Source organism: Rhea americana, unplaced genomic scaffold (genome assembly GCF_003343005.1).
Source record: "Rhea americana isolate MKP2758 unplaced genomic scaffold, rheAme1 scaffold_19, whole genome shotgun sequence".
In the NCBI taxonomy this organism is placed as follows: domain Eukaryota; kingdom Metazoa; phylum Chordata; class Aves; order Rheiformes; family Rheidae; genus Rhea; species Rhea americana.
Window position 1 is genome coordinate 2,690,398 of NW_028186038.1, and position 21,939 is coordinate 2,712,336.

The 21,939-nt window shown below is 45.2% G+C and overlaps 1 protein-coding gene across 1 annotated transcript in view; it reads left to right on the forward strand.

The window, feature by feature from the left end:
* The first annotated feature begins 327 nt into the window (after positions 1–327).
* SUSD3 (sushi domain containing 3) overlaps positions 328–21,939 on the forward strand; it is a 65,685-nt gene continuing 44,073 nt past the window's right edge. The window contains exons 1-2 of the mRNA XM_085302550.1: positions 328–424; positions 12,082–12,327. Coding sequence (XP_085158676.1) covers positions 328–424; positions 12,082–12,327 — 343 coding nt within the window. The remainder of the gene's footprint in view (positions 425–12,081; positions 12,328–21,939) is intronic.

The window sequence follows — 21,939 nt, forward strand, 5'->3', positions numbered from 1 at the left end:
TGAATCAAAATAGAAGACTTTCGTACTGAAAATCACATGCTAAGGAGATAAACTCATTGCCAACGTCTTACAAGGCTTAGAATTCAGTAGGACTTACGAGGTGGTATATCAATTGCTAGGGAGGAGGGACAATAATCTACTAGTTATGGTCTTGAAGTTACGTATTATGGAACAGGTAAAATCTGAAGCCTGTTCCTTAGGCTGCACCAGAGAGACCCAGAGCTAAAATAACAACTGCTTCTGCACATGTCTATTCGCTTGGAAGGAGTTAGGCCTATTTCCAGAACCTGAGCGTCCTGCTGGGGGGGTGGGAGGGGTGGACCGCACATGCTGGTAGATGCAGGTGAGGACATCCCTTTTGACAGCCCAGCTCTGTCTCCCTCTGCTAACCGACGCCCAGAAGCATTGCAACTCCTGGAGTCAGGTGAGAAAGGGCCTGCTTGAAACCATGTTACACAGCAATGTGACATTGGATTGATTGGTTGATTTAAGTGACAGAGACATCTATTTGGTATTGTAAGTAAGTAGTATTTGACGATGATGTATCTATGTATGCTCTTGTATCTCAGTATGAACTGGTCTCACCATGATGGTTTTTGTTTACAAAAACAAAACTTAAAGCTAAGGGGACAGTGCTTTCCTACGAGAAATTCAGGCAGTGGGATTTCTGACTGCTTTAGACAACAATCATCGGTTTGTATCATCTCCATTGATGAAAAATATAAGTTTCTGTTGAAGGGGAGATGAGCCATACTTGTAATCCTTTTCTTAACTATCAYTGAAAAAAATGAGACAATAGAGAATAACTCCTTTGATTCTACAAGTCTGAGTCTTCCCCACAACAGCAGCATCCTGTGCACTGAAAATGTATCACAATACCTRTAGTTAAGGGGATCAAATTAAACATCTACAGACAATGGATATTGTGAGCATTTTCCCARCTCTTAAGTGTTTAGTTTTGCAGTTTAATGTTTTCCGAGTAATTTAGGGCAGAAGGGTGAGTGGTTTTTGCTTAAAAAGAGAAATTCCTCAAAAAAAAAAAGGTATTGTCTTGCCCTCACTTGGGTTATTCAAAGTGTTGCAACAACRAAGATTTTTTTTTTACCATACAAGCTAAGAAATGAAATTACTGTAGGATATTATCAAATAAGTTACAGATAAAGATTTGAGGGAGAGGAGTAGTTTGAGTGCTTTTGCTGAACTAATGGTCTACTTCTTGTGTATGACTCTGGACTTAAGAAGCAATGTGGATCTGGTAACACACTGCTTAGCCAGGAGTTTCCAGATTCATCTCCTTCATGTATGTGTGTGGTTTACATCCAGAGTGAGCTCTTACTGAATGTAGGAGCCTGCTGGAGTGGTAAGGAGAGAGCTATATCTTAAGGGAAATCCTCTGGGACTTTTTCCCCCGCAGACTACTACTGTTCTGTGCGTTGTTTATAGCTTTTGGATTAGCAGGCTGGATATATGAGGTTGCTGTTACTACCTCAGAAATTGGCCTTATGAAGTCAGCTTGTTGGTATATTTAGCATCTAGACTTTCTAGTATTTCCGTGTGCCAGGAGGRGTGGCTTGAGCTCTTAGGGCTGCCTGTGAGGAACGGATAGGAGCACTGCAGAGAGGGCTGTGAGGGTTGCTGYGATGTAGCCTGTGCTTTGAGCTCACATTGCAAAGGTGTGCACCATGGCTCGCCATTTGTACAGAGCAAGTGACAGTCCTGTGGCAGCAGTCACTTGTGAAATGCCATTTATTTGTGTTTATAGAGCCTGGGTGCTGCACTGGCCCTTGCAGGTGCTGCGTTGCCCTGTGGGAGCCGGAGCTTTCGCTCTGCGAGGGGTAAGCTTGTTCCTGTGCACCACCACAGCTAGAAGTCGCAGGGCACAAGCAGGAGTAAGGTTGCTTGGTGAGTCTTCACTGGCAACCCTCCTACTTGCGTCCATCCTTTCTCCAGTTGTCACWCTGTGTCTTTAGTTATTGCATTAACTGCTGACGATAAGTACATGACCCCAAGGGAAGCGCTGTGTGTCCGTAGTTAGGACATAAGGCAGTCAAATGAGAGAGAGCTGTTGATGACACATGACCCCARATCACCCAATATACATTTTGGCATTACAGTAGGAAGTATGTTACAGGTAAAGAAACCAAAACATGACTGTGTTTCCTGTAGCCTGGAGAGCAATTACGAGAAGCTTGCAGGATTTTTAAAGAAGCAAGCCCAGGGRATATGAGAGACAGGTAAATAAATAATATACATAGCAATGGTTAGGGAAGAGCTGAATTAAGTTTAATGAACAAAGAAAGCTTGAGGACAAATGCTTACTGAAAAAAGTACATGTGCATCATGAAGAAACCACCTCCCTTTGCTCCAGACATTGCAAAGCCATGGGGGGAAGCGGTTAAGCACTGTGCCTATGTGCCAGTTTGACCCCAAACAGGCTCCAAATCCCAAATTATTCTCATCAGATGTGTTTTATGAGCTGTTTTCGTGTGGGACTATTAAAGTGGTGGGCATTCATTAATGCAGATAGAAGGATAATTAGGGATATAAAATCACTTAAAGAAACATGGCAATTCCTGAAGAATAGGATTTTCTGTTTTCCTGCTGCTTTTACTTTATCTTTTGTGGCCTTATTTGCATGTTTCTTGAGGAAAAATGCCAGCTGGAAGTGGAAACAGGAYGTACTTACTCTGAGCTAGGGCTGAACTGAAGTCTTCAGAAGCATACCACATTAAAATGCTCATGTTTCTCACAAAGTACTGTTGTTGTGACAGGCGTTTGATATGTGGTGGGTGCACAAGTCCAAGTTAAAATGTGTCGAAACTCTGCGCCTGCAGTATAGTGCGGAGAAACACAGTCCATCTTCTGGTGGAGCAGGAAGCTTGGCACAGTTTTAACCACCTGCTTAAATATAGCGCTGATGTCTTGTGCGTTTTGCAGTTGATCCTGGGATCTGTTTGTTTTATGTGCCTAGAGCTCAGTTTTCACGGACCAGTGCTGATTGTACTCCTCAAAAGTTGACATTTATGTTACCCGTTCTCTTCCTTTTTTCTCCACCTGCTTTTTCTTGCTTATCCTTTGCTATTGTTGTTCACATAGGGGCCACATGTGGTGATGGCAAGAGGAAGACCTTTAAAAAAATCTTCCTAACTATAAAAAGGAAAGAGGAAGATGGTGCCTTGCTGAGCTAAGAGCTGGAGCCCTCTCTGAGAAGGGAAGGATTTGGGATACAGGGCCTGATAAAACTGTGATGCTTCCCTGGGCAAATCTTTAAAAATAAGTAAGCCATACAATCTGAAAAAATATATTTAAAAAAGGTAAATTTGCTGATGAGACAATCTGCAAACAAAAGTGATGATGAAGGTCTCTAAAACATGCCACACACTTGCTAGGCTGCCAAACAGGGAGGAACATGGCATTCTAGCAACATAAAATTAGACAAGATGGAATAAAAATCTTCAGGATAAGCGGGAGTGCACAGAAATAGGATGATGGTTGAACCCCTTCTTTCCTGTTTTTTTTTTTCTCTATTTATCTTTTTTGTCTTGATTTTTTTCCTCCATCTCTGCAAACATTTTACTCCTCAAACCTTCTTCCTCGTCTTTTGCCCTCTCCCTGTTGCTCATGTGCCACTCCTGAACTTGCTGACAACTGAGCATCTTCACACCTGCCTTTGGATCTCCCTTGCRTGGTATAGTGATTACTCTTCAAGCTGACTGATTTAAATGATAGTGATAGGTAGTGCTGTTTTGGATTCTTTAATAAGAAATAAGCCCATTTTTGTTAAACATGCCGGGTCGTTGCTGATGAGGTTTGCAGATCAACATCTTSATGGCAAAAGCCTTGATGCTGCTTTCTGCATTGTGCCAGCACAGGTGTTTAACCGTGTTATAGAACAGGACAGAGAACTCATCCTGCTGAAAAATAACCTTTTTCTCTCTTAACCTGGCTTATTTTCTTAAATCTGTGACCCTGCTCAGCACACAGCTGTGCAGTTACTTGTAATGGTGCAATATATCAGGCTGGCAACAAGCTTTTGGATGTGGGCCGGTGGCGCTTAAACCGGCCTGGCAAGCGACGTAGTTCAGGACTTGTCTGCACGGGAAGAGTGAGCGGAGCAGCTCTGCACAGCAAGTACACACTACAGATGCCATCCTTTCTCAAAGAAGGGTGCTTGATTGGAGTATTTCCACTGACTCCAAAGAAGAGTGGTCGATCTGGAAACAGTGTTGTAGTCTGTCTGCTCCAGCTGAGCGGGCTAACTTCATCTTTCTGACAAAAAATCTTTAGGTTCTAGGATGCCTAATGCTGTCTACAAGTGTTTTCCTATCTGCTCATATTCTTCCAGCGATGATACGTGGGAAACAAGACTGTAGGGCTGAGCTCTGTAGGGTGTTAGTGGTCTATGGACCGTAGTCACCTGTGTGTTGTGGATCACAGCACAATGTCTTGGAAGTTTTATCTTCCAGCAGAGGACTGTTACTGTCTTAATGCGAAAAGCACTACCKCAGTTAAAACCTGTGCCTGTCCCTGCTGTGACTGCACTTTGTAGAGGCTGGCTGAAAGGTGGGCAGGCTGGCGGGGTTTGGGGAACTCTTTTTCCACTCCTCTGGACAGGCTGTGGAGATAGCAATGGCGAGGAGTGGCAAAAGCTTAATCAGCTGCAGCGATTTCAACCATGTGCGTGTCTCTGTGGTCTAAGTCTCAGGAGACTTAAATTCAACTCCAGTTCCGTTCACACATCTTCTGTGTCTACGCCCAAAAGGTAATTGTTTGCAAATTGCTGTGAGCTTGCTGATGAGCTTGTGCTCGCGTACTGTTCACTTGATGGTGCCTCCCTGACTGAAAAACCTGAGTAGTGGCATGACAGGACACGGTGGCCAAAACCACGTTCTTGCAAAGCTGCCATCTTCTGACTGGCGCTAACGGGTGCTCCCTGTCTGAGTCCTGTAAAATTTACACCCATAATTGCCATAAGTCTGAAGAAATTCCYCTGGGTGACTGTAAATCATTTATTATTCAACAGTGCCATTCTTGAAAATGAGAAATTGCTGCATTTTGGGGTTTGTGTTATAGCAGATTTTTTTTTTCTAAATTTATGGATTTATCCTACTTTGRTCTAGTGAGAACCTACAATATGTTGTCTGGCTATTTATCACAACCACCACCCCCTCGTACACACTGTGACAGGCTGTTTAAGCTCAATCTCTTTTATTTTTATGTTTCAATCACCAACTTCTATAAAAATGTATCATGGACTTGCCATTTCTRCATTGTAAAGCTGAAGGTAACCACCTGTCCGTAGGTCAAACAAACGTCAATTCCTGAAGCTTTGGGAATTGCACTGCTGCAAAGTGGTGTGGCTGCAATCYGGAAACGCTGAAGCAGGCCTGGCAGCGAGGCGGGAGCGTGGTCGGTGTAGCTGCTGGCTGCGGGTTTCCCGTGCCTGTCTCTCCCGGCGCCCTGCTGCCGCCGAAGCCGCTGCCTGGCCCCAGAGCGCGGGGGCCCGTCGTTTTGCTCCAACTGCAGTAACCCCASGTTTTAACTCGGGGGGATCTCTGCCCGTTCAGACATCCGTGCTGTCCAGGATGAGCACTGTCGTGTTTGCTCCATGCTGGGTATCGTTAGGTTGTTTTCCAGGGTATGTATCAAAATAGGTAATTTCTAGTAGTCTGGTGCTGTGTAAAAGCTAAAATCYGACCTCCACGCTCGCCTTCAAAGTGCCGCTCCGCGAAGCCTCTCGAAAGCAGACGGCGGCTGGGGAAGTGCAAGATGTCCAGCCGCCGCTCGCAGGCGCGCCGGGARGTTGCTTCAGGCGCTGGCATTTTCCTTATTTTACACCAGGCTGTGTTCGTGAGCGTCGCTGTCTTGCCAGCTCACTGCAGAAATGGCATGATATGATATCAGAGTGTGATGGCACCTGAGTACAGGATCGCCAGTCATCTAAGTAGTGATTTCTAGTAACTCTCGACAGTTTCTAGGTTTAATTATCTTCTTGAACACTTTCTTCAGTGGCAGACTTAGTAGGGAGTTTTGCACAAGCATCAGACAAATTAAAAAGAAAAAAAGCCTGAGCTGACAGTGGGAAGTATAATAGCTGGAATTAAAAAGTGYGAAGCTTTGTTTTGTGTTATTTTTCTAAGATAGTTTTCTATATATACCATGAATAATGAAACACTAATTTGGAATACAATTTAGTTTGGATGTATTTTCAGTGGAATAGAATAAATGAATACTCTCTTATTATAAGCAGAGCTTGGGCTCAGTTCGTAGTTTAGGCTCACTGATTTTATAAAGCTTTTGCATTTGCWCAAAGAACATGCTAATCCTTTCCATAGTAAGTTGAATTTTGCATCCAGTATCTGTTCAGACTTCTCTTTGTGCTTCAGGGTTGTTACGGTGAGTTTTTCAGTTTAGGTGGGTTGCTTTGCAGCTACAGTAAAATTAGAATAAGAGCTATAAAACTCTGTTTTAGTTGYGAAAAATATGTATTCTTCCTGAAGATGCTGCAGGCAATATGTTTAATAATGTTTTTAATAGACCCAGTTGCCTGTTATTAAGAAACACATCGATATGATGCTGCTTTTGATTAATCTAGAATGTGATGGATTGTACAGGCCAAACTGCAAGAGAAGACAGTCATGCTGAATCCTGTGGTTCAGATTAAAATAAAGGGTTTGTTTTTTGAAGACTTCTGTTTTCACAGTTTGAAACTGTATCTTGGACACACAGAAATACAGTGGTAAAATCACTCTTGACCTCTCTTCAGACCTGTTTTTCCTTTGTCAAATACAAAGTTTTCTCCCTGCAATTTGATTGCAATTTGATCTTTTGCACATAATTCGTTGCACCTTTTAAATTCCTCAACGCAACAAAGTCTGTGTTTAACTATAAGGAAAAGTATTCCTACTCGACTGAATTCTTAACCTGCCTAGGGTTAAACACACGCTTAAGAGCTGCGCATCCCTGGAGCAGGGTGAGTGCTCGTGTTTACTAAGACCAAACCTTGAGAGCCCCCCAAACYTCTGGCTGCCCTTCCCCGTCCCTGAAGCAACGCGGGACCGAACTGCAGGTGTCTGTGTTCGCTTTGCGCCCGCAGGGCGCGGGCGCTGGGATCGCCAGCGCGCCGAGCCAAGCCGTGCCGGCCGAGCCGAGCCGAGCCGTGCTGGCCGAGCCGGGCCGGGCCGGCCGGCGCTGCCGGGGGCGCGGTGAGCCAGGCGGCTGCGGGAGGTGTGCTTTCCCCAACGGGGAAACTCCAGACAGCTCTCCTCCTCCTTCACCTGGCATTGAGCGTGCTGGACAAAACCTTCTGCTTTTAAAGCAAAGARAAACCTCACTCTCCTCACTGGCAACACTGAGGGGGGAAAAAAGGCGTAACGTGAAAGGCAGTGGGTGTTTTCCCAGTCAGTCTTCAGTTGTCTGGAGCCTGCAGACGAGTACAGCGCCAACCATATACGCCGCGGGGTGCCTGCGGGTCTGGAAAATTCACAGTTGCAATAAGAACAGTCCAAATAATTCTACAGGTTCTGTACGCGCCTGTAATAACCCGGGAGATGTGTGGGTTCAGTCCGAGGCTGTGTCTGAGCTCCGCAGACAGTTTGTCTTTCACGTTTCTTTYGCGTGGAAGCGAGCCGGACTCCCGCCCTGGTCTGAGTGTTGTGCGTCGTACGGATTTGTGCTGCTCTTAGGGACGGCGTTTATTCCCAGTGAGAAAAACAAACAAAAAGCATCAGGTAAGGYGTCCGTAGTGGCTTGTCTGCAGCGCTCCGAGAGAAGCCCCGCTGCCCCCGTCTCACCGGAGGGAGGGCTCACAGGGTGCGTTTGCACAGGCCGGGCGGTCGCGGTTGCCGGCTCCGAGGGCCCCGGAGCAGGACCTGAGGGCGTAAAGCAAGGACAGGCACAGCCTCGTGACCTCCTCTGGTACAGCCCTGGGCCGCGTGACTTGGTTTCGGTTATCATCAGCCGTTCTTACTCCGCGGCCTGCCAGGTGTGCGTTTTGGTTGCTCAGCCAGGAAGAGAGTCCTGCTTTCCTTCCTTGGGGAATGCCAGTTTGTTTTACTGGCGTATAATCAAAAGGGGAAAGTTTGCTGACGGATAAATGCATACTATGCTCCATTATTTTATAATGGGCAAACTTGGACTTAAAACTCTGTAAAATGACTGGAAAGAACTCATCTATAGTGTCTTTCCATAAATGTGTATTTTTATGGATTTCTGRTTTTATTTCTAATTCTTGGCAACACTAAAATGGATATTCAGTCCCCTTCTTGTATGCAGTGAGATTAGACATTTGCTTTCCAGGTTTGTTTGAACAATGATGCCAGTTCTTTCAGAAATAAAAGTAGGTCAGCCAGATCTAGAAAAACACAGGGAAATAAATCTAGTCAAATTCCTACCTTTCAGTGTCGTATGTGAAAGCCTTGTGTCAGCAATCCGTAGGTTTCCTGGTTGTACTGCATTATCCCACTGTGCCGGTGAAGAAACCCCCATTGTAAGTGAATATTTTGTCTGCAGATGCTGTTTGAAATATGAGAAAATGGATCATGTTTCAAGCTTACTCCAACACCTTTGCAAGCGTGCGAGGACTAAGACCATATYGCTGCCAAAGCGCGAGTGGTAGATATTGGTGGCTTCTAAGGAATAGCCAGGTACCTCTCTGCTGGCTCAGTCCAGGCCCCTTAAGCAAAACCCTGCAGAGATGCTGCACTCTCTTGTAACAGYGCCTGTGCATTAACCTGATTGTAATCAGGAGCTGGAGTGCATTTTCTATCTGTCCTCTACCAGCGCCACTGCTGGCTCTAGGAAACATTTAAGTACAGTGAATTCCCATCTGAGGTTGCCCTTGGTGCATATGTGGCTTCCACACTTTGAATCTTATTCTTCAAGTGCCTCTGAAATGTTTGGTGCTTGATTCTTGGGGCTCTGATAACAGATTGCAGATCACCACACCGGGATCTTTTCTGGAATTACCCCTAGCTCTGTTCCCTGTAAAACCAARCAATAGTAATGATATTCCCTGTTCCTGCAAATGGTACAACCTGAACTTGACGAACCAGTTGGGTAACTCATCTCCCATCTGAGACTTTCAGCARCTGAGCAGATACTGTAGTGGACACAGGTAAGAGAACACTAAAAAAAAGTCTGGTGTTTTTTTCTGTCATTTTGCTTTCCTTGACAGTGTTGCTGTGCTCTGAAAAATGATCTTGGAAAAAAATTGCACCTTCTTTTTCAATAGGTGAGCTCKCTGTGGGTATTGAGAACCAAACGTCATGGCTTTAGCATTAAAACAAGATTTTACTGCATTTACTCCTCACTCCGTGTCCTCATGGAGGGTTCCACCAGTGCAGACCCTTTGGAGCCAATGTCCCTGTACCCTTATYATGAGGAGGCACTTTTCAGATAAGGAGTGAGAGGACGTGGGGCTTAGTTTGGCTGGCAGCAGTGGTGATGACTAGTCACTGGACCTGGTGGAGAAAGCAGGCCAGGGAGCTGCCTCGTGCCCAGAGCAGGCTGGCGGGCTGAGCAGCAGCTTCCCACTGGACCCTGAGCACCTCTTGGCTGGAGAGCAGTGAGGAGAGGACAAATCCTGGGACCAGGCAGTGCTACCTCTGTTAGGAGCAGAACTGCACTTAAAGGTAACACTGTCTTTAATTTAATTTTGTTGCAACACCACTGTAGAATATRATCTTTGTGTCCTCTAATCAAGCAAAACCCAGTCCTTCCAAACAGCATCTGTTATGTTTACAGGTGTAGGAAAATCTCTTTTTATGTACAGTTTGCACTGTGTGCCAGGGGAAGGCTATGAAGGGATTACACAGGACAAATACGATAAGACCATTGCTGCTGATGCTTTTTTCACTTAGGCACAAGTTCTAGACTGCAACGCTGTCTTGCACATGATCTTTTTCTTTTAATTACTGTTTTCTTTTTATAGATGACTCTAAGAGGATATTACACTTCAAATCACAGGATTGAAGGAATTMTTTTCTTTAGGGTAAACCTGAGCCAAATTGATGCATTTGTATTTAAAATAAATACAAAATATTGAGAGCCTTATTGCAAACTGTTACACAAGAGATTTGGTTTCCCCTTTGTTATCATCATCACTGCTCTTAATAATGCCTTTTCTTATCTGTTCCCAAAGTCACAGTATTGGAATTGAACTATCTCTCCAAATGTATCTTATGTCAGCATGAGTCAAGCTAGGAAGCACAGATGGTAAATCTTTTCATTAAGATTTCCTATAACCTAGTACATTGTCAAGTCTTGCACTACAGAAAGYAGATGAGTTGCATCAGTTTTCACARGAGTGGACTGAGATAGAACATACCTTTGTGCTGCTTTGCTGATGTAGAAAACTCATACATTTTATAATTACAGGCTCTACWTATCAAAAAGCTTTTTCTTAGACTGTATGTGTAAATTATTTTTGGTTATTCCAACTGTTTAAAGTGTTTTGGAGGAAGGAGTGTTTGATTATGAGTTAACCTTGGAGCTGATTTTACATTTTTAATTCTTTTTACGCAATTCCCCCCAAAAAACAGAGAAATTACTCTAGTGATAGCACAAAGACTTCAAAGTAGTAAGCAAGTCTTGCTAGGCAGGAAAGGTAGCATGGTGCAGTGGGTTAGGTTGGAGAATAAGGCCAGTGTGAGAGCTGATTTCTGTACATGTTTCCAGGTTGCTTGGTGGCTTCAGRCAGCTCCTCTCATCTTTATCACCCTTCTTCCCCGTGTCTGTTCAGTCTTGGTCCYTGTCTGTCTCTGGGTTGTCTGTTCCTAAGTGCCTCCACAGCACCAAGCATAAATGAGCTAGTTGGTTGGAGCCTTTTGGCGCTATTGTGAAGAAGTTCAAATCAAGCCGCTAATCCAAGACGGGTCATTAGTGCAGTAGAAGTGTGATATRCTTAACTTCCTAGCAGAGCGTTCTGCCTGCCTCGTTGAAGGTGGGAAAGGAGTTTTACTCTGTTTGTAGGATKCAAAGGAGACTGAGAATTTTCTGCTTATCGTACAGAAGAACTGCAAAYCAAGTCAATTCAGTCTGAAAATACCCATGTGAAAAACCCTACTTTACAAAACCCTTTCATGCTTTGTTTGTTTGTTTTTGTTTTAATCTTATGGTAAACTGCTGCCGTTGCTTGCCAGTAGGCAAAGCCTGTTTCCTCTCTACAATGWTTCTGCGCTTAGTGTTGCTATTCTTGGAAACAAAGAAATGCAGCAGGAGACCTGGATCTCATTTACTGTGACTTCATTAATATAAATCCTTCAGGGATGTGCACACTAAACAAATSGAGAAATATACTTAGTGAAAATGAATACACTAACAAGGCGGTATGCGATGATACAATAGCAAAGCACTCTCGGAGAAGGGTACATGTAGAAACACTTCTGAAGGAGAGTCTGCACCAGTTTCCTGTACTGAAGAAACCAGCATGATGGCCTGGGACACTGGCACCGGCTTCCTCTGAGAACATCAGTGAAGTTCTCTGGAGGCTTGAAATAACCTACGGGAACACCTAGTTTTGTTCAGATAAAAACTGTGGGGTCGGGACCTTAGTTTCTTTCTCTCTCTGTGTCTCTCTGTCACTTGCAAGGAAGAGCTTTCAAGGCTGAAGAAACAGGAGTCATGGAGGAACTTGTCAAAAAAGCTGTAAGCTTAAGACTCTCCTTTGTCCTAAAATCTCTTCTGAGTACAGCTTGCTTCTGTGCAGAAGGCTAGCACGGGGATTAAGCACTGCATAAATCCTACTTATGCCTTCATTTTAGTGCATAAATAAGATTTAAGCTGCTGAGTTCTTTTCTGGCCTCTGCATAGAGAAAAGGTAGTGGTGGCAGCAGCAGCCAAGTTTAAACAGGGGACTGAATTTAAACAAAGTTGGGCTTAAAACTGTAATAGCCATAGTGTGAGATCTTCTGATGTCAAACACTTCCRAAATTATGTCTAAAACAGGCAGTGAGACAAGTGCTCACACAATGTGAGAAGGACATCCTCCGCTGATCCTCTTCGCCCCCAGCCAAGGATCATGCTCAACCCCTTCGCAGTAATTAAAATCTATAGCTAATTGGGAATTTTCCCCTGGAACAGGTTTTCTTCCAAAACTGAAACCCGCAGCATGGTGTTTCTGTTACGCGGCTCGTGCTGCAGCTCGCTGGAAGCTTGCCGAATGGGCTGCAGGAGCTGCGGCCGCCGGGGTCCGGGCCGGCAGAGTCTCAGCCCCACGTAGCGATGACGATATCGTCGTTGCTTTTCCTGAGGAGCTGATAGCGTTTCGAGGGTCGGTCTCACGTACCGGTAGTGCTTGGAGGGGCAGGAGGGAACAGGGCAATTTAGGTAAGTTCAGCGCGCGCGTCGTTCGCTGTCAATAAGCCGCGGCTGCACGTCGGCCCCTTTCTGCCTCTCCACGCCGGAGCTGGCAGTAGCCTTTGGCAGGTGAATCCTAGTGGCCATGGTGGGGGAAGCAGCTCGGTGCCCCAGCGATGCCCGTTCCCGGGGATTGCTCAGGAAGGGCGTGCAGACCCGGGCGGCGGGCCGCGGGCTGCGCTGGGCTCGACGCCAAAGGGCTCCCGGGAGGCTGCAGYGGGGCACAGGCGGGCAGAGAAGGGCCGTAGGCCTCCCTGCTTCAGAGCTGCAAAATAGCCCTTCTGAGAGGGCTTCTTCCAGAGCGCGATCGCACGGTTGTTTGGAGGGCTCAGGTGCTAGAGGAGCCCAAAATCCCGCAGCGCCTCGTGGCTCCTGGGTGCGGAGCCCGCTGGAGCGGCAGCAGCTTGCCGGGTTTGCGCGCGGGACAGGCAGGGCTCTGCTGCCAGCGGCCCCCGGCCCGCGGCTGCCGTCGTCCCCGCGCTGCGCTTCATCAGGCTGGTGCGTGCCACCTCTTCCTTTCTTTTAAATCGCKAATCGCAGATCAAGGGGTTGGAACAACGACGTTTTCGTTTCCGGCGGCATTCATTAACAAGCCGAGTAGGTGCACTTAATATCACCGGGGCGCAGTTTTCAGCGTGAGTACTTTTATATGTTTTTTCTATTTCACTACAATCTAGTGTTATGCTGGCAGAAAGAAGAGTTGGCAAAGGCAAAAACAAAAACACAGGAGCTGCCAAGCACAAGAGGCAAGGAAGTGACACCGCACGCAGACATGGGGAGTTTTCAATTATTTATTTTCTTCCCTGGAAATGTGAGGGAATTTGACAGGTGCCTTATTACAGAGCTAATTGGAAGCACAGTGGTGAAGGTGAAAAATAACATACAGCAGTGGCATGGAAAGCCAAAGCATCCAGCAAAGAGCCGATCTCATTTGAATCTCTCCTCTGCACTTGTACATGGGCCTCTAGTGCTTTGCAAAGGCAATGTGAACGGTAACCAAGCTCTCTGTACCTGCATCAGGATCTTTCCATCAGAAAAACAACTGCTCTCAGCATTTTCCTGCAGAAAATGAAGCCTGTCGTTGAAGAGAGCTTTTCTAAATCACTGTCACCTGTTAAAATATGCAGAAGGAGTGAGAAGTGTGCAGGGTAGAAGTTACGTTTTCACTAAATGATGTGTGACCTTATAACCCTTCTGGCCCTGAATTACTGGAGGGCATCCATGTGATCTGATAAATTGTGCGCAGGGTCCAGCAGGGCTTGAGCAGGTACCAGTCCAACCGGAGAAAGCAAAAAAGTGAGATGGATGGCTCGCTTTCGGCTGTACCCSGCGGGAACCATCTTCACGCGTTGATCTGGCCCAGCTTTTGGTGGCAGCAAATGGGACTCATTCATTCAGCTGGATTATTTAGTACCTACCTTAATCTTCTGTCAGTTTTGTAGGCTTTSGTGTTCTTGTTTGGTTTATTCATTYTCTAGTCTCCATTTTGCCTACGAGGGAGTATTTCAAGGCTCGCTTGACTTTCTTCCAAGAAGAGGAGGGGCGAATGTGAGGTTTTAGGAGAGGCGGCTGCATCATTTCAGACCGTGGTTGTGGGCAAGCAAAGCCTCCTGCTAAACGTGAACAGCATGAGGCCCTGCAAGGTGGGCAGAATCACGTAACTGATAACCCGCGCGGGCAGCGCAGCGACAACAGGCAGCGGGGGGAGAGGGTAGTGTGAGCCACAGATCTTTTTTCCCGTGCTCATTGATTGCCTTATTACTGATGGATGCTTATAGCTGCTCCTGAGAGGAGGACAATAAAGTTCTGAATTTCTTGTTTTATGCTGGAGCTATTTAGAGGAAGAGAAAATGTAGTGGAGCAGTGAAAATGAGGAATACGTGTTCRTGTTCATTATAGACACTCTTCCAGATGGAACAAAGTAGCTGCTCTCCTGGAGCRCATTGATGATGTGATTAGGGCAGTCCACCTTCCCTGAAAGTGCACAGTCCAGCATATTTGTGAGGAAAGCACCAGCACCCAGAAGGCAGCAATTTGCTTGCCCATATTGCTTTTTCTTTTTTTTTTTTTTTCCTCAGCATTTATAGGAGATAAAGTTTCAAGTGCTTTCAAGCAGTTAAAAAAATAAATTTTGTCTAATAGGCAGCTGGAAGTCCTTCAAACCCAGCAAATGTCTGATCTTTTGTGGACCCTTCTCTAGCCTCTGGGAGTGTATGTAATGCCAGGGGAAGGTGCACCAGCATCCGGGGAGGTGGCACTTCTGCTGGGGTTAGTCCTGCCAGAGGGGCTTTCTGGAAACTGTCCTAAAATGGGTTCTTCTTAAGCAACTACCAAATCCAGCTTATTCCAATGGGTCTAATACTCTTCCATCTCTTTTTTGCTTCTTCTCTTCTGGTAGTTGTTGCCTTTCTTCCTTTTATCCAGCGCAACGGCAGAGGAGCCTGTTTTAGATGAAGGTATCTCTATTAAAAAGCCACTGCTCCACCTCCCAGCACCTCCCAGCAGCCTGGCGCTCAGGGACTTCCCAAGCTAGAGAGCTTCTATGTGGCCTTTAATAGCCCCTTATAGGACATCTGTCCAAGAACTTACCTGATTTTTTTTTTCCACTGTATATATTTTCTTTTATATCCACAATATCCTACATCAAACAATCGTACAGCTATGCTCCATGTTATATAGAAAGTAGGTTTTGGTTTTGAATCTGCCGTGCTGGCATCTTCTCTTTGGTCCATCRTGGGCAGCACTGATGCCCATCCCCAGCATCGTCTGCAGGCTGCTGGGGAGCTTACGCACCTCTCTCCTGTCTTCCTCCCGGCACCACGTGCCCCTCTCTTGGGCTGAGGAGTCTGGTCTGGCGACTTGTTCCTTTGGTGCCTCTCTTTGAATCGCCTTTCTTTGAAGCTGCCCCAGGTCGATAATGTCCTTTTTGGAATTGAAAGGGGACAACTGATGGGACCAGAGCTGCCTTCACGTTTTAGCCTGTAGCTCAGCGATGGTTTATAGTCTGGCGTAACGACAGTTTCTGCTGTGTTCTCTCCTCCTTTCCAAATGACTTACTGTATCCTRTTTGTAAGGGTAGCCTTTAAAACATTTTCAGTCCGAACTCAGTTACTCCATTTAAGCAGGCACAGGTTTTTGACAGGGGAAGGGARGGGAAAATGTTCACGCCTGCATGCAGCCTGCTGGGTGAAATGCTCASAGCTGCATAAAGGTCTGTTGATAACAGAAAAGGGAGAGAGTAAAAAAATACTATTTGCTCCTTTTGCAGCTTATGAAGTGTAGCATGTGCTTTGGGAGTCTTTGGTATTTCTGTGCCAGCTGAGGGCTGTGGTAGCCTGTGTGACTTTCTGTTTTCATCTTTTTGTCCCAAATARCTTGTGTCTGGGACAACAATTTTCTCCCCTTCTTCATCTTGTGCCATTTTGACCAGTGCTTTACTGGTTGGCGTTATTTTCTTTGTTCGGKCTCTTTAACAAGCTGGAAGAAGAAATATTAACCAATATCAGCTTCAGACATTCTTGAAGTCGATTTTACACTTGTGCTTGTGTATATCCTTCAAGCTCTGCCCTTTGCTAAATGAACAAATTGATGATGTTGCAGAGCGTCTAAGCAATTCTATTTAAATGCAGCACTTGGAAACTGTGACAAATCCATTGCATGAAATGAGAAAGGTAAAAGGTTAAAATAAAAATGGCTTAATAAAAAGATTTATTGTAATAAGCCATTTAAAATTGCACAAGGACAAATGCAGTACTATACAAAGCAGTGAGCATGAAAAAACTTGATTTGTGCAAATGGACAGTGGGTGGCTCCTCAGCTGATATAAACACATGGATTTAGCTACAACTCCATCTGTTAAATTAGCTGAGGATAYGTCCATGGACCTTTGAGCTTGAAGCATGAGATAATTTCTGCCTCCTGTCAAGCCTCAGATAATCGGGGATTTACATCACGGCTTTAGCTGTGCAGGAGGCTTCTGCAGTTGCTCAGTTTTGTGATGCTCTTTYCTTCCCACAGCAAAGCTTATGAAGCTTCTCGTTCTCTGGATTTCGGTACATGCTGAAGCAAGGAAAAGCACCAATAACTGAGGGAGAGCGGCAGCTAGAAAACCGGGARTGCCTGACTTTACACTGCGTTTTGGGGCTAGCAGCTGCACGGCCTTGCTCTGTGCTTCGCCGGGGCTCCGGTAGCGTGGAGCGACTGCGGGCTGGCTGCGCCGGTGCCAGGGCGCGCGGGCTGGGGGCTGCGGTGCTGCCCCTCGACACGCGGAGGGGAGCGGGTGGGCCGGGTCCGCTGGCTGCGCTCCTCCCAGAACCTGTCGTGGCCTCCGGTCTTGGGGGAAAAAAACAAAAAAAAGCACAGCTATTTTGCAGGTATGAACACTGAAGACTTCCAAGYGGGAGCTCAGAAGCACGTCCTCGTTTTTCAGTCCCCGCCACAGCCCTGCAAAATCACAGACRGGAATTTTCAAAAGAAAAAGAATCCTTGTAATCCCAGAGAAATTGTTAACTAATGTGATATATAATTTTGCATAGTTTAAGCTATCTGAGCATTAATTTTTCTTTCTCAAGCAACTATCAGTCTGAAAATTATGCTAAGGCAACCAAAGATTGCATTACTTGGTTTGTACAGTGAAATCACGGCTGCTGTTTGCACTTGCTTCCTGTGCCAAGTGTGATGCTCTCTTGCCCTACAGAGCTGAGCCAGGTAGTGCTGTGGATAGAAATGACAGCATCCAGATATGAATAAAAACATATTTTAAAAAATTATCAGTTTATTAAACCCTTCTTCCAAAGGTAAATGAGTGATTTACGGTGTTTGTGGCATTCATATCAGAAAGATACAGTTTAAAAAATGATGCATTGGAACCTCATGTTGTCATGCGATTAGATACTTATAAAGGCTTGAGAGTAGCATTGGCCTGTATGTGGATATGAATGTGAATTAGACTATTCACAGTACGTGCAGCCAAGGAAGGTGGCAAAAAATGTTGCTAAGAAAAATGTATTTTAGTTCAAGTTGGCACATGTAACAGGAAAAGATGTTGTTTCTCTTACGGAAATTTGAGGACTCCAGGAACGGGAAACTGAGGCAGCTTCAGGGTCTCACCAGTTTCAGATAAAACCCTGTTAAGGGTGAGGTTATCCACAGAGAGCGTAATTTAGCCAACTGGCTGAGACCTTCAGGGTGGAGCTTTGGGGGCCAAACTGAGTTGAAGTCAGGCTGAACTTYGAGAGTGCAGCAGCGTGCTCGTAGGGCTGAGTGACTTTTAGTTACAGCACAAGCCAACCTTGCAATTGAATTGGGCTTCGGCTGACCCTTTAGAAAGAGGGCTTTGGTTTTAAATGGTGAAGAATATTTGGAAATCTGGAGAGCTAACTGCATGCTCGGCAGCCACTGCTGCCCCTTGGGAGCATTGATTCCTGCACCTCCAGGAATTAATTTTGAGAACAGCCGAAAGGAAGGGGGAGAAGTCTTAGAGCTGAGCAGCTACAGACCCTGATGCCAAGCCCTCCTGACCACATAAAAGCAACACTAATCCAAGGGTGTCTGCAGTTGTGACAAAAACTGAGACTGCTGTCATGTGCCTAACTTCTTTCCTATTTCTATGAATGTTATTAAGTGCCACTGTCATTCTGAAGCATGTGCTGCCTTCCCTGGCAGAGCTGACCAGATCTCATAGCATTTGGATTGTTATTGGATTGCAAATAGCTCTTTAGTTAATTTGTCCAATTTCCATCAGCATAGGAACAACCAAGACACTAAATTTTTGTTGCAGCAGCCACTGTTTTTTGCCTGAGAGATCACTTTTGTCTCCTGTTTGTTGCACATYAGCACTTCTGTCCTGATTTCCAAAGTCAGCACTAGGCTTAGTGCAGTAATGCTTTACTGTAAGTCTGTAATGGAGTAATCGCTAGGAAACAGTATAATAATGCTTTACTATATTTCTTAGAGATTACTTTCTGCTGCTGTTTTGAAGGGATAAAACAAATACAATGTGCATCTCATGAAAATTTGAAATCAGACATCTGTATTGCATGAATGTAATCCCGTTCTTCATTACGCAGATCAAAATCCCCAGGAGCTCCTGTGGCCGCGTGGCCTGGCTCTGGGGCTGTGCGTGTGCCTGCTCCGTCACACGGCCGTCGCCGCAGCACCCYTGCCCTGGGACAGAGTCCCCCAGAGGTGGAGCAGGTTTCATTTAGTGAACGGCATTGCCCTGGAATCGGGATGACTTGGTTTAAATTGCAGCAAGTTGTCCACGTGTTATGTACAGTTAACCTCCTATGGTTAGGCAGCCATAAATTTGCTTTTTGTTTTATGGATAATCAATCAAATAATTATCTATGGAAACTCAGGCTACATAGAAAAGTTTTAAGTGCATTGATTCAGGAGACTAAATAGCTGATCTATTCTAAAAAAAAGGTCCAATATTTCCTGTTAGCCACTGTCCAAGTGGTTTATAAAGTGATGGACCGTTCTGTGACGCAGCCTGGTTCTTGGTGTGACAAGATGACAGCTTTCCCATATTTTACCATTACAAAAGCACTCTGTATCTGAATTTCAGTGGAAGAGTGAGATTGCTAGAGGTTTATCTGCATTTGGTTTAGAAATACAGTCTCATTCTAAAGGGTGAAGCGTTAATGTGAAGAACTGCAGTTACAGAGGAGAACAGTGGTATCTTACTGGTGAGGGTTCGTGGTGTCCTCATTTCATATTCAAGGCAACACAAAAAGGTGTTTTCAGTCTGAGTTGCAGAGATGTATGAATTCTTCTGGAGCGGTACTGAAACCCCACCGATACCGGGATCCRGGAGAGCAGACCAGGAGTAACACGGCTTAGCGACAACAGCGGCCTCCTCAGCAGCACTCACATGTGCCGTGGCGTCGTAGGAACGTAACGCTGGGGCGTTACATGTCTCAGGCGAGATATTAGCACCCAACCTCAGGTAGCACCGGGCAGGACTGACGCTCCCAGTGAAACGCTGAGCAGCAGAGAGAAGTGGTTATTTTAGCAGTGAAACTGTAGCACCGTTGGAGTGAGGACCCTGAGGCTCTGTAAGTGTAAGTCTCCAGGTGTCCTAGGCATAACCTAGCTGCCGAGGGAGAGCTGAGGCTGCGGGACCGAACTCTTTGCAAACGCTGAGCGAGTAGAGCTGGCAGCCATGACCCACGTCCCGTGGCCGAGCCGGAGGAGTCCYTCACGCTGTGCATAACAAAGATCRTAAGACTTTCCTGTATTAATACCTTTTAGAAGAACATCCACTCTTGATGTAAAAATCGCTAGAGGATGCAAATTCACAGCCACGCAGTCGTCCCCAGTGGCTGGGAGGGGTGTGTAACTAGTAGCATCAGTCTGCAGCAGCTCAGTTATGCTGTAGACAGATYTAGGAGCCAAGTAACTATTTTGTCCCTGACTTGAGGAATTTATAACTGGTCATGAAGTAATCCCCTTACCCTTCCCTCTATTAGATCTTGCTTTTTCTGGTGTTTCTGCTGCATTTCCCTGAGCCCTTTCGAAACTAGTAGTGTCCGCCTCCGACGCTGACATCGGCCCTCGACTCAGTAATGCAGAAGCTGGTGAACACGTGCCAGTTACAAAAGTGGTGGGATTTTCCAGCTGTTTCTCGGTATTCCTGTCTCGCCAGCCCCAGCCTATGTTCGTCCCCTCGGCACCGCAGGACACTCGGAGTGCAGGAGCCGGCGTTTTTCTATTACACCCCTCCAGTTGTCTTCAGGCCCTGCTTTCTGAGCTTCCATCCTGCCAGTGTATGTAGTCTTCGGTTACAGATTTGAGACTTTACATTTTACTGTATTAAAATGCATGTTTTTAGCCTGCATCCAATTTACCAAATGAATTTGATCCCTCTGGGACAGCTCCCCGTCTTCTATCTTCTTACCATCAGCATACTTAATCCATGATGATTTTGTATTTTATTACAGGTCATCAGTAAAAATATTAAATGGTTCAGGGTCCAGAGCCGGTTCTCATGGGAATGTGTTAGGAATACTGACTTGCTGATGATGGTTCCTTGGTTGCAGTTATGTTTTGAAGCCTGTCAGTCTGCCAGTTGTTAATCCATTTTAATCCTTCTGAAAGGAGGATTGAGTTTCAGGAATACGACTCGCTCTGAGAGGAGCCTCCTGGGATTGCAGCAGGCTTTAACTATATGCACACTGACTTCATGCCTTTAATTGATTTGTCTTCATTATCTCAATGTCCCTCTACGAGGAGATGCCTTGGTGAAATATCCTACTTGATATTCTTTCTGAGGTTGCTGTGATAGACAGGATCTAAGAGAAGATAGATATGTTTGGTGGAATGAATATAGTGCTGGAAGCTTAACAGGAGAGGGGTGTTTGGATAAACTTTTGCTTTTATCTTTGTTCCTGTTTAACCAGTAGAGCACTGAATTAACCCTGAAGGATTAATTTTCTGGTRCTGCTGCTGTCTTCTTATCTGAACATGTTCTGAATATCTGGTCTGTATTTTTCCTCACCATTCATGTATGAAGTAAGGACATACAATTATCCCTGTTTCGTAGCTGTAAAAATGTAAAGCTCAAACATTCAGTCCCAGATTTTTAGATATGTAGCTCCTTTTATACTGTTATAAGAATTAGGTGATTAAAAAGGAGTAAGGCTTCCAAATATAACTTTGTATAGCGAAGCCAAAATTCTTGCYCTTGACTACAGAGGAAAAGCTTTAGGAAAAACAAAAACTGTTCTCCTATCCCAAGCTATTATCCCAGTCATTTTATCTATGTTATGTACCCCAAGAGTCAGGCTATTACAGGTATGAGAAAGTGACTTACAGTAAGAGCTCAAGAGGTTAAAACTGAGAAAAAGAAAAACTATTTTCARTAAATTCTTCCGTTTGTTTAAAAGTTAATGTTGAAACTGCATCCAGTAACAAATTAGAGAAGAGCAAGGAATGGATAACTAATTTCTGGTCACTTAATGTTGGTTTTTGTATAATACCAAGTTACAGAAAGCGTCACGTGTTGGTATTGGCTTCAGGGGAATTTAGAAGCTACTCTGTTCTCAGTCCTGGGGTGCAGACGATACCGTGCAGCAYGTGTTCAATTTCTAACTTCTTCAGCTGATCTGAAATCAGCTTTCATTTGAGGTTAAACATAAAACTTTAATATTTAGACCATATACCAACTCTTGAGTGATTCTGTGGGACTTAGCAGAGGCATTTCAAAAGTTATCCTGAAAGACCTCTGGCTTAGTGGAATATTTGGTATGTGGTACTGATGCCCATTGCGCCCATTTGCCCATATTAGTTCAAGTAACTGTGCCAAAAGCATTTCCTTCTCACAGGGGAAAGAAAGGTATGTATATATGGAGACAGAGGCAACACACTGCAGTGGTTTTGAAAGAGCAGCAAGCTCCTGAGCATGATGTGCTAGTGCCCAATAAACTCAGTCCCATGCTGAGGTGATGCAGCATCTGGAGCGGGAAGGGAGTTAAGATGTTCAGCTCCTGKTGGGAATTAAGGGGGCCTGGGAGGTTCTGGTCTTGTCTGAATTAACTCCCCTACACTCTCCAAGTACAAGGAAGGTGGGGATTTGTGAAA